At 45.7% G+C, this 12,673-nt stretch overlaps 1 protein-coding gene across 1 annotated transcript; it reads left to right on the plus strand.

The window, feature by feature from the left end:
* Positions 1 to 2,050: 2,050 nt before the first annotated feature.
* On the plus strand, positions 2,051 to 11,787 carry rin1b (Ras and Rab interactor 1b). Its single transcript, XM_029526928.1, has 12 exons — positions 2,051 to 2,065; positions 2,678 to 2,821; positions 3,246 to 3,360; positions 3,575 to 3,647; positions 3,833 to 3,924; positions 4,107 to 4,273; positions 4,427 to 4,711; positions 5,316 to 5,850; positions 8,472 to 8,780; positions 8,872 to 9,003; positions 9,259 to 9,428; positions 11,464 to 11,787. Exons 1-12 carry the CDS (start codon positions 2,051 to 2,053, stop codon positions 11,785 to 11,787), a joined length of 2,361 nt encoding a protein of 786 aa, XP_029382788.1.
* The last annotated feature ends 886 nt before the right edge of the window (positions 11,788 to 12,673 follow it).

Here is a 12,673-nt window from a genome sequence, read left to right on the forward strand (position 1 = left end):
CCCCCCCCCACCACCACCCCTCAGAGCTCTGCCTGCTGCTGCCTGCAGGTGCAGAAACACCTTGTTAGATATACAGTGAGCGTCTCCTGCTTATTACATTTGCAGGCTGAGCTGCCGAACAGCTGCAGGCCCACTGACGCTGTGATTTCCTTACCCAGCTTTAATTTTCAGTGCCGGCTCTTCTCCTCTCTTTTCATCATTTTATCTTTTATCTCATCTCCTCTGTTTCTCCCTCACTGTTTCTCTCTCTTTCTCTGAGGGAATTACATAAGTCTGTGTGTGTGCGCGTGTCTGTGTGTGTGTGTGTGTGTGGGCAGCGTTGCGTTTTATGTAAGGCGGACCTGGAAATGGCTAGCGAAACACTTGGGTCTTGCTCTTATTTTTTTGTCTTTCGCTCTCTTTCCCTGCCTGTCTTGCAACCTTGTGTGGTTGTGCGTTGGGTCTTCAGGTTGTTTATCTGCGTGGTGGCCAGCTCCAGATATACTATGGGGTGAATCTGCAGGCCCACTCAGTGTCACACACACTCATAAACACAATTTTTATTTTATTTTCCATAAATGCACCTTGAAATCAGAAGTATTTGGCGGCTCTTCTGATGATGATGATGCTTGTTTACTTTATTATTTGTGATTGACTACAAAGATAAGCTCCACCTCTCTTAGTTGCTGTTCCATTTTCATTCTTATATGACACAAACATTATGTAACTCTGAGTATTACCTTCAGTTCATAAACAGAGAGCCATGAATGTTTAAACTCTGATTTACAAACTATGACTTAGCTTTCTTCATTCTGTGAATTCGTAATTTAACACATCGTCTTTATATTTCACTTCATTGTACACACAAGAAGCAGCTGTCCGTTAGTTTTAGGTTTCCCACACAGGCTCAAATGTGAGAGAGAAACTGAGTCATGTTTTTTTGCACTAAAGTGACACGCCACCATCGCAAAGCTTGCATTAGCCACCATGTGCATTTTAAATACCAACTAACAGGCCTGAAAAACAACAGCCAGACAAACTGTCGGCTACTCCCATCTGATATTGAACATCCCTGAAAACTATCAAGCAAGGCAGTCAATATTTCCATCTTTTAGTGAAGCAAACAAACAGAATCGTTAGAGAATGGCTTCCAGGGAAACTGGAGCTGAAAAGCTGATGTGACATTTGGGGAGATAGTTTGTCCAACTCATGATTCTTCTCAGTTTCGAACACATAGTTGTTTGCTGAAGTCATGTAGATGTCAGAACAAATCTGAGCTTACATAACACGACCCTTCCTTTGATTGACTCCTAAACCCCCCTAATGCTGTTTACGATCTGCTGTTAATGTTCCTGAAGCGCACAGATTGGCACATGGATACCTGCTTTACCCTCCGAGCAGGAGAGGCTTACGTGAAAGGTGATGAGAAATGAGAAAAATTCAAATGTGTGGCTGAATGAAAAAAACATTCACAATGCTTCCTCTTTTACATCTGGAACATGTTGCTCAGAGGTGAACTTTAGAGCTCCGATGTGAGGCAGGAAGCAACAAGAATAAAAAAAAAATAAAATCAAATTAATAATAATACAGATTGTTAATGCACATCCCAGAAAGCCCTTCATCTCTTTAACGTAATGCGTGCGCCTAGTTTGTGTTAATATTGATGTACTCTATGGATGTGTCTCTAAATGTGTGTGTGTGTACTGTTGTGTTTGTGCACACGCACAACTCCGGCTTATCAGAGAGAGAGAGAGAGAGAGAGAGAGGGTGTTTCACTGAGTGGGAATGCCTGGTAGGATGTGGGGACGATAGGCCCGGCGTTGCCATAGCAACCATCTGCTGCTACGCTCGCAAGCATTCGCCGGCAGCCCACACAGTGTGACATCCAGCAGAAAGCCGATCTGAGAGAGAGAGAGAGAGAGAGAGAGAGAGAGAGAGAGAAAGTAAATCTGTGACTGAACGATAACATTAGAGAGCCAAAAATAAGGAAACTGAACGATGCTGTTTTGAGTTTGTCTTGAAGTCCAACCTCAAGTGAAACATGGCTGTAGTTTTCTGTTCTGCTGTGAAGATGGAAGCAGGAAAGGTGTGTCGTGTTTAGAGGAGCTCTCGGCAACGTTTGGTGAAGGATGCTTCAGCTAAAAGCACTTTCAGGTGCTAAAATAACGGCCGCTCAGGTCCAAAACTGTCAGGAAGCATCTTTTCTCCCAGAGTTCCTCTCACGTCTCAACCAGAGCTGTCGAAAAAGGGCCCGAAGTATCTGGGATAGATAATCACCTACTTTTTTTTTGGGGGGGGGGGGATTAAAATAAAATGACATTAAATCTGTTTTCATTTAAAACTCTTTCTACCTGGCCATAAAAATTCAGAAAAAATAATCGCACAAGTCTAATTTGCGATAACTTCCTTCATCCCTACGAAATGGCTCTTTGGAGAGCAAATTAAAAACTAAAGATGAGATATTTACATGAAAGTCACTATTGACAGTGTGAATGGAAGATGTTTCATGTTTGTTCATCTTTACTGCACTTGATGGGTGAAGCGCCTAAACTTCAGGGGGCACACTTTGAATCAAACTCTATATATATATTTATATTATTACTATTATTACTAGTTCCAGCTTATATAGGACCGTTCTTTGTACAAAGCGGAGCATTTTAAATTAATTATGACATAATGGAATAAACTCCTGTTTCAGATGCAGGAGGCGGGCAGCACCCAGCGAGGATCTCCACGAACTTTCAGCGTCCTGGATCGTCTGCTGCTCACACATCCTGTGTGGCTGCAGCTGTCACTCAACCAAGACTCCGCCCTCTACATCCTGCTCAGAGAGCCTGTTGGGGTGAGAAACAATCAATCAGTTGTTTTCAGTATAAATACGGGTTGGGCCTGTTTCATTAAGGAAAAAATGATCTCAATATGGTTTTTGCAAAAATAAGTTTTCAGGACCACTTTACCAATTTTCTGAGTAAAACTGGGCTGACTTATTATTTAGCATCGTAAGATTAATGCAACTTTAAAGTGCAAGAGCATTTATCATTTTGACCAGAGCTAAAATATAAATTGTTCATCATTTCATTTTTTTTATCCAAGCAAAAATATTGTCATAGTTTATCTTCTATTGGCAGAAAAGGAGATTCTGTTCCTGTTAATGTGTCAGAATTGAAGCTAAGAGGCAATTACCTGAACATAAACAGTTGTTGCAGCCTGGAAAAAAAAAAAAAAAAAAAAAAGCCAATGTCTGTCTATACCTCTGCTGCTTTCAGACCTTTTTGGTACGTAAATGCGGCGCGAGCCAGAGAAAGGTGCTGTGTTTGAGAGTGGCAGCCGACACAAGTGCCTCCTCTGTGAAGGAGTGCTTCATCTGTGAGGAGGACTCCAGTGAGTATAAAGCCGGCTGGATTAGCATGTTAGCCACGGAAATGCAACAAATACCCCGGTCTGCTGCTCAGCTTACAGATTGTAGAGCGTTTCACACACACTTGTGGTCAAAATGATGTCGGTCGCAGAGGATGGGCTCTCCAAATGATTTGCAGCTCCCACGTTTCCTGTTGAATTAGAGCCGTCAATCAAACTCTGTCTGTTCTGTAACCAGCATTTGCCTTGGAGAGCTCAGCACTCAGCTTCCCTGACCTGTGTCGCCTGGTGGCCTTCTACTGTATCAGCAGGTGATGTATGATATAAACTGATACACTGCTGCAGATATTACACACCATATTGTTGCTCTTGTGGCAGATTGGAGAGTCAACTCCTGCAGAAATTTCAGCCAGTGGCCATCAGCGACATTTTGTACCTCATGGTGTCCGTATACTTTTGTCTATGCCGTCTGTCTTGACTGTTTTCTTGCCTGCAGGGATGTGTTGCCTTTCCCGTTGGAGCTGCCAGAGGCCATCGCCAAAGCCACGACTCACAGGCAGCTGGAGGCCATTTCACACATGGGACAAGGTATAAACACCTCGTGCTTTTCAGACTGAACTTAGAGATGCTTGGCTGCACCGCTGCCCCGAATAGTTCCAGATAGTTTTCCCAGATCTCTTCTGAAAATGTCAATCAGGCAGCCGACCATAAGTCAGGTTGAATTTTAGCACTCGTGTCTCCTCTCAGCCTGAATTGTCTTTTGCACTTAGACTTCTGGAGCCCGCCGAGTGCCTCAGACATCCAAAACGGACCGTTAGACCTGTTTGCATCAACCAGCAGCAGTCAGGCCCAGGACCGATACACGCCGCTGACCCGGGGCAGACAGGGCAAACTCTGTTTTATCAACCCTCTCTTCCTGCAGCTAGAGGTTAGCAAGGTTAGTACTGAAGGCTTTGCGGTTGTCTTAGCATTTTTCCCTTCATTCTCAGCTTCTAGGTTTTCTTCAAACTAAAACCCAGAACTGTTGTTCACTTTGCACTTTGTTTTAATTCCCTTTGAAAACAACATGCATCCGCTCTCTCTTCCTCAGCAGCTACAACTCACAAACCACAGTGCCTCCAACAAACGGCACCGCTTCAAGCGCAGCATGCGGCTCCGGCTCTCCGAGTCCTCAATGAATCTGTCCCTGGAAGGGGTCGGCTCCTACTCGCCGCCCCCGTCGGTGGAGCAGCCCGTTGGGTCGGAGAGGCTGCAGAAGGACGGCACTAACCCACAGAGGAGAGTTCATGCCGGGGCAGGGGTCCTGAGGAGAACCCCAGCTGTATCACCAGGCTCTGCAGAAGAAGAGGACCTGATGTCTGTCTATGTGCCTGATGTAATAAGTTTATGTGTTGGAAAATCAACTCAAGGGCTCGCAAAGTAAATCCAGATCACAAAACGACGGGGAGTGTGATCTTACTCAGACAATAACATAATATACGTGTTTGTCTTTTTCCACATTCATGGATAATTTGCTCTCCCTCCCTGACTTTCCAGTCTCCCTCTCCCAAATGTTGTCCAAACGGAGCCAAAAAATTGCCCAATAAAATAAAACTAAAACATGTTTTTGCTTGGTAATAAACATTACAGCTCCAAAGAGCTCGCCTCAGTGTGGACAACACGCTCACGCAGGGCGGTACAGAAAAATGTATGCTGTCAGTGGTCTAACTGCCTCGGGCCAAGTTATGTTTGGTCATTTGTAGTTTTCTGTGGGGGATTGTTGTTTTTAATTTCACCTTCACAAACAAAGATTTTTTTTCCTTCCTTAACTCATCCAGTAGTTCAGGTGAGTCATGCAGATGCTGGGGAAAGATTATTGCTAAGCCCTTCGTCTTTCTGTGATTCGCCTGCTGATGATGTTTGTGCACACACCACAAAAGGACAAAATCAATAAATTATAATAAATATTAACAAGTTTATCATTTGTTTTCCTGCTCAAGACATCTGCCAAGGTGGAAGAGTCTTCATTGGCCGAGCCAGCAGCCCGTCCAGAGGAGTCAGGCATCGAGGTGGCGGCCCTGGAGAGGCGCCCGGCTCCTTCCCTGGCTGAGCTGGACAGCAGCAGCTCCTTCAGCAGTATGGACGAGGACAGTGACTCAGATTCAGATCCGGAGAGCATGGTCCTAACCCAAAGACGCATCTACCAGCGCCCGCCACTCGTGCGCTCCCGAGGCCGTGGCGGGCTGCACCGCATGAGCGAGGCCTTCGTCTGTTTCTTCGCCCCGGACAAGCGGCTGACGCGGCTGGTGGAGGAGCTGTCCAGGGACAGGCGCTCCATCTTCGGGGGCATGGTTCAGGACTTCCTGCTGGAGCAGAGAGAGGTGCTCAAATCCCTGGCTTCGTCCTCACCCCGGGTGACCTCGGTGCAGCTCCTGCAGGGCCTTCGGCTCTTTCTGTCCCAGGCGAAGTGCTGCCTGCTGGACAGCGGAGAGCTGGAGCCTCCCATTGAAACCCTTGTGCCAGAAAATGAGAAAGGTAAACAAACAGAAGCACGATCAAAATGAACACAAGTTAAACATTTGCTTCAGCTGTGTTAGTGTAGTATTTATTAAGGTACTACACTTAATTTGTCTTTTCAGTCGGGCTGAAATTATCCAGCAAATGAATCAGCCTGGATAATTTATGATTTAGATAAAAGACAAATGCAGCAGTTTCTGTCTAATCACGGATCTATAAAGTATTAATGATTTATTAACATTAATTGAGCAGCAATTTATAAGCAGTTTATGCCTGAGATCATTTCTTATTTTTACTAAATGTGAGTTCAGTTTAGAGTTTAGATACGCACCTTGATTTGTTCAAGAATTTGGAGACGTCCTCTTTTTTCCGATCTTTGGCTGCTCGCCGCGGAGCGCCTCCAACAGAAAGTAACTCGGATCAGGATTTTATTTTTTTTCCATTTTACAGAAAAAGCAGAAGAGTACATCTGGAGTCTTTTCAGATTTTCATTTGGTCTTAGTCCTAGATTTAAAATCACTGAGGTTGAACTATTCAGTCGTCTCCTGCTTTACTTTCTTGTCTTTTTCGAGCTGTAATCAATCACAGTAGACAGTTTGACGTCTTACAGACTGAAAGTCATTCACTTTGACTGCAAACCAACTGCAGATTAAAAAAAAAAGTTACAATGGAGGCAGCCAAATGGGTTTTATAGTCATAAGTGCTCCTTTTCAATTATTGCTAAGTAATAGTGTTTAACAAAAACACATATAACATCTCTGAAGACCAACAACACCACCTGCCCTTCTGCTCATGAGCAGGCAGAGAATCACCACTCTGGCATTATTACAGCCATTAGTTGCAGTTGAAATGAATGTTTTATAAAGTCTGCTTTGTTCAGAAGTTTTCCATTTAAACTAAAGAGATTTTATCGGCACTGAGTCTCACTGAGCGATAATTGGATTTTATCTGATGACATCCTGAGCTCAGTGTCGTCATCCCGGGGAATTTCTCATATGCGTGTAGGATCAGTTCATCACATCAAAAGATGAAGACGGTGAGAGCAGCAGGGGACCGGAGGAGAGAAAGAAAAGACGCAGTACTATTACAACACACTGATTCAATAGACAGAGTGCCAGAGGACACGGGTGTGTGGAAACAGACAGACTTTTCTGTTAAATGGTGGGCTGCTCGGACTCCAGGCTCCAGTGAAAGGCACTGTCAACACAAAGTAGTTTGTGTGTTTGTGTGTGCGTGCCTCATTCATTGGAGCTCCTATTGTCTCTGGAATTTAGAAAACAGCAACTGCACTCATCCATCAAACTCATCATGTGATTCTTCCCATTATTGTAAAGGCATGGCGGGGTGTTGCTTTGGAGTGATTGTGGTTAAATCTTGTTGACACTGCCCCGTGCGTACTTTTTGTGTGTGCGGTGATAGATAGCTGAGGCTTCAGGGGAGAGTGGTTGGACGCTGCCTTCCTTCCTCCCTTCCTTCCTTCCTGCACTCCGATTCTGATTTATCTCGCATTGCGTCGGCGGGAGGCATTTGCATTTTTTTTTTCTCCCCCTCGTTTATCATAAAAAGATATCACAGTCCCACGCTCACTTGAGGAGCAGCACGATTCAGGGGAGGGTGGGAGGGAGGGATAGAAATAGGCAGGTTACTTTGAAAATGTAATCAGTTACAGATCTGTGAGTAATAGCAGCAAAAACAAGTCTTTTATTTTTTTTTTTTTTTAGGACTAGCCAGCGTTACAGGTAATATGTTCCTCTCCAAAGCTGTAAAAGAGAGAGGGATGCTGGGATTGAGCAGAGAGGGAGATGGAGGGCGTGGATGATTAATCACAAGGGGGAATGATATAGTAAGGTAGATGAAGGGGGGAGGAAGGGGGGGTGGTCAGGGATTACATAGAGAGGAGAGGAGGATATTGATGATGAGTGGAAAACAGCGTGCACTGGAGAACTGTTACACACACAGTCAGGACTGCCCACTGGCTGCAGGAGAGTGTGTGTGTGTGTGTGTTTGTGCATGTGCGTTTCCACGTGTGAGAGCATGCAGGCATGTGCACTGTACATGTACACGAGACACGAGCATAAAAAAGCAACGGTGTTTTCAGGAGCAAAGACGAATAGCACCGTTTGAACTTCATGGCAGGAAATGCATGTAGGTGAGTGTGTGACTGTTCCTATGGGTTGGACTGGAGAGGAAGATCATTTGGATTATTACAGAATATGCTCTGTGATAATCCCAGATTTAAAAGCACTCCTAGTTGATTTTATACAAGGTGGAGGGGAAAAAAAAACAAAAACAATGCAACCTTCAACTGACAACCTCCATCCCGCTACACAATCTGATGCAATCCAGTACATCCTGTGTGTGTGTGTGTGTGTGTGTGTGTGTGTGTCATTCCCTGTACTGTGAAATAACAGTAAAAAAGGTCTTCCTGTGTGAATGAAACATTTTCTGTGCATGTGATTTCTAAATCGCTTCCTTCTTAGTCAAGCATTTAGAGCTAATTTCATAATAATGTCTTTCCTCACCTGTTCACCAAGATAAACCGTCATGTTAGATATTTATTTGACATTTTGTTTGCTCTAATGATTCCAAAACGAGGCTCATCTCCCCTGTCTGGGCCTGCTGCCCTCCTCTGTCCTCAGATCTGGCCCTGGAGCGAGCCATGTTCTCCTGCGTGCTCAGGCCTCTGAAGTCCCAGCTTGAAAAGGCCCTGGTGGCGTTGCACAATCACGACGGCTCCAGCCAGCGACTCACCCAGAACCTGCTCCACCTGAAAGGAGACGCCTCCATGGAGAGACTCGGCGTGCAGACCGGCGTCCCGGACTGCCGCGAGGTGGAGCGGGTGAGGAAGAAGCTGGTCCTGATGCAGAGGACACACTCGCCCATCGACAAAGTTCTGCTGCTGCTGCAAGTGTGCAAGTGCGTCCATAAGGCCATGGGCTGCTTACACGGTGAGAAGAGTAAAGTAAATAATCTGAGAACAACGCTCACTTCCCCATAAAGCCATCCATCTCTACTCTCATATTTCTACTTTGTCTGCAGGACAGGAAGTGAGCTGGGATGACTTCCTGCCGTCGTTGTCTTATGTGATTGTGGAGTGTAACAGGCCTCACGTCCTGATCGAGGTGGAGTACATGATGGAGCTGCTGGAGACCTCCTGGCTCGGAGGAGAGGGTACCATCTCTAACTTCTCTCCTAACTTATTTATACAGCAGCTGCTCATTTCAGGTTGTGAGGTTGCCAGGTCAGCAGAGAAAGAATGAAAAATACAGATTTGAGCTGTATAATTTGAACCTTCTATTCAGGGTCACGTTACATTCGGACTCAGGAACAAACCAACTGCATTTACATTGTGAACTGGTATTAAATGAAAGAATAAATGCTTCATAATTAGTTCAGAATTAAAGTCGGGGTTTGTTTTGCCTTCAGGTGGATACTACCTGACCAGCGTGTACGCCAGCCTGTGTCTGATCCAGAGCCTGGACCGGGACCAGCCGTTCTCGGGCTGCCTGACCGCGGAGGCCCAGGAGGCCCTGAAGGAGTGGAGCTGCAGACGGAGCCGCGAGGCCCAGAGACAGAAGGAGAGCCAGCAGAACCAGGTCGGTACCAAAACACTCCGGCGCACCACAGAAAGACTGGAAGCATCATGTGTGGGTTTGTGTTGCACGCAGAGAAGCCCTGTGTTGTGTAGAACGGCAGGAACTCTTGCTTTTTGTCAAGTGATGTGTGTTTTTTTTGGTCACACAATGCTCAGATCATCAGATGGCTGATTCTGGCTCAATGTGAGTGAATGAAAGGCCGTAAAATGCAACAGCCGGTAATGAAATGGGACTTTCTTTTTTGTTATTGTTTATTTCGGTCCCCATTAGTGGTTACCTTGGCAACAACTCCACATCCCCAATGAATGGGACCACCTTAGAGCAATTTAAGCTAAATGGACGCTGCACAATCTGTGATCCGGCCATGACCTGGCAGTTTTTTGTTTTGTTTTGGGGCTTTTTTTTTGTGATGCTGAAGGACAAATCAGATCTGAAGCTCTATTTTCAGTCAGTCACAAATTTGGACTTCATTCTTTACAATTGATGAGTGTTCATGCCGCTCTTTAATTAAAACTGAACTTCACTTTATCTATTTCCAAAAAGACACAAAGTATCATTAGTTAACTAGTTCATGTCTTTCAAATGGCCAAGAAGACGCGTGTGGCAACAAAAACAAGCCGATACTCCATCCAAGGAGGTGGGATATTAATTACACTGCTGGCAACGCACAGCGATTGTTGCACGTCTGGTGCTTTTGTTTGTGTTGCTGTGTGAGGCAGAAGACAGAACTTTTAATTTTCTGGAGTTTAAGCAAACGGTGAATATTTCCAGTCAAACATCGGGCCGCCAATCACGAGTCAGACGACACACCTGGGTTTCCCTGCTTTGCGTGCAAGCACATTTAAAATTCATTTGAGGGGATTATTTTTTTTGACATTTTTAGAGGTAATCCGCTGATCTGGGGCCACCAGCTTACGACAGGGCATCCACTGATGCATGCACACACACACTCCTGTTATCACTCTCCCAGCCTCAGATTGGTATAACAGTCCACCAGATGCCATGGAAGAACGGCATTGTCATCCACGACGTTTCTGTCTCGTCACGTGGTGCCTCTCCTGGCTTCAAATAGCCGATCTAACTCACCCGGCAGCCAGATTTTCCACTGACACAGGCGGGGATCAGTGAGCCAAGTGCTATGAAGAAGTGGGCGGTCAGATAACATGAAATTTATTGAGCCGCATCTACCCATCGAAGCAGGCAAACACAATATGCACACGGACAGCGAGGAGCTCAGTGACTCTGTAAGTTTTGATGCTGGAAGACCTGTTGATTGTTAATACCGATGTGTTTTCTTTTTTCACAGAGTATGTTTGGCCACTTGTGCATCTGTGTGAGAGTTGTGTGTGCAGGTCGAGTGGGATGGTGTGTTTGTTTGTGTGTGTGTGTGTGTGTTTGTGTGGCAGAGAAGGGGATTCTCACTGGTTTCTCTAGATCGGATGTTTGCTAAAAGGATTATGTTCAGTATGTTTTCATTGTGTGTGTGTGTGTGTGTTTTTAAAGAGAGTTGTGAGGGCGTCTGTAGGTGGTTGTATCTTTCATTATGTAAGAGCTTAGGTACATCACAATTGCTGGTAAGTGTTTTAAGCGTGGCACTTGTGAGTTGTGTGTTCGAGCACTTTTTTTTTTTTTCTGGTCAGAAAGTTTCAGTTTGGATTAAAGTGCGGAGGAAAAACTTCACCACCACACCGAGGTAGATCTTGATGGATTTTATTTTTAGGAGTTTGGACGTGGACGAGCTCTGATGGATTCAGTCTGGGGAGTTTGTCAATGAAGCTGAAGTTTCATGGGGATGATTTTTCATGTTAAGCTCTTGGATCTGCTGCTTGTGTGTGTGGGAAGCAGAAGCTTTTGTTTTAGAGAGAATTTCTTTGACGAACATCATTTTGACTCATTTATTGTGGTGGATTATCAGCCTGTGTGCACAGCTCTCTCCTCCCCCTCTTTTGCCCTCACTCCATAAGCCTCTTGACCTCTGTCGTTGTTATTTTTTTCTCACCCACCCTCCCTCCCTTCCATCTCTCCCGCCCTCCAGAGGTGCGTTCGGATACTGTTCCAGGACGGGGAGCGGAGCGCCGTGCGGACGTTGCAGTGGAGAGCCGGGGAGAGCAGCCATGCCCTGGCACAGCTGTGTGCCACCACCTTCGGAGTGTCCGACCCACAGCAATACACCCTGTACTGGCGCAGCGGCGGCGAGATGAGGGCCCTGCCGCCGCAGGCTCAGCCCCAGGACCTGGCCAGCCACAGCGAGGGGGGGCCCTCGCTCTCCTACCTGAGGACCGACCACGACTTCAGCAAGATGCGGCGGCTCACCAGAGGTGGCGCCGTGGACCTGAGCGAGTCGGTGTGTGAGGAGTGAGTGGGAGGGATGGAGGAGGAGGAGGAGGAGGAGGAGGAGGAGGAGATGGTTGCTCGCTCTCGCTTTCTCTCTCTCTCTCTCTCTCTCTCTCTCTCTCTCTCTCGTTCTGTCTCTTTCTCTCCGGCGATGTGTTGTGTCTCGTCGTGGGTCAGGACTCGTGAAAAACTACAGCCCATCTCCAGACCAGGAGCAGACCTTGAACGGTAAACTCTTCCTTAAATGGACCAACATGCAGAGCAGAGCAGGACCAACATTGGGACTGTTGCCAAAAGTTGTACTATGTACCACTCAGTGTGGCTGCTAGTGTAAAGGAGTGTACTATTTGTGACATGGAACAAATGTTTAATAAATGGATTTGGTTGTTATGTGAAACATGAACCCAGAGTATATACTTTGAAGGGATTACATCATTCAATAAAACGTGAGGAGGCTCAATCCAAAGACGAATTGTATGAGGCTGCTGTTGCCTGGAAACAAAATCACTTCCTGTTCGCACACAAGAAGGAAAATTGTCCAACGTGGTGATGTAACCCTTTCCCGGTATAGGTCTGGGCAAACTCTAAAAGACGCTTGGATGTTTTATTACTTCACTTTTCTGTGTAAAAGTCTGCAGATCTTTGGATGGAACCATGTTGTTAAAGGGTTGGAGGATCCAAACTTTGTCTGAAGCCTGGTGAGATGTTTCCTGCCAAGACCAAACCTCAATACCAAAGTGACAAAAAGAGGAAAAAGAGAGGCCCTTTTGTGATGTAACAGGTGTTTACTAAAAGAAATCAGGTTTACGTCCTCCGAGGAAGCTTTAAGTCAGCCATTTATTTTTAGAATCCCCCACAGAGACAATTGTATTTTTACTTTTTTGAGAAGAAACGCAGACTCTCCTCGTCAC

The sequence above is a fragment of the Echeneis naucrates genome, chromosome 18, assembly GCF_900963305.1.
Source record: "Echeneis naucrates chromosome 18, fEcheNa1.1, whole genome shotgun sequence".
Lineage (NCBI taxonomy): Eukaryota > Metazoa > Chordata > Actinopteri > Carangiformes > Echeneidae > Echeneis > Echeneis naucrates.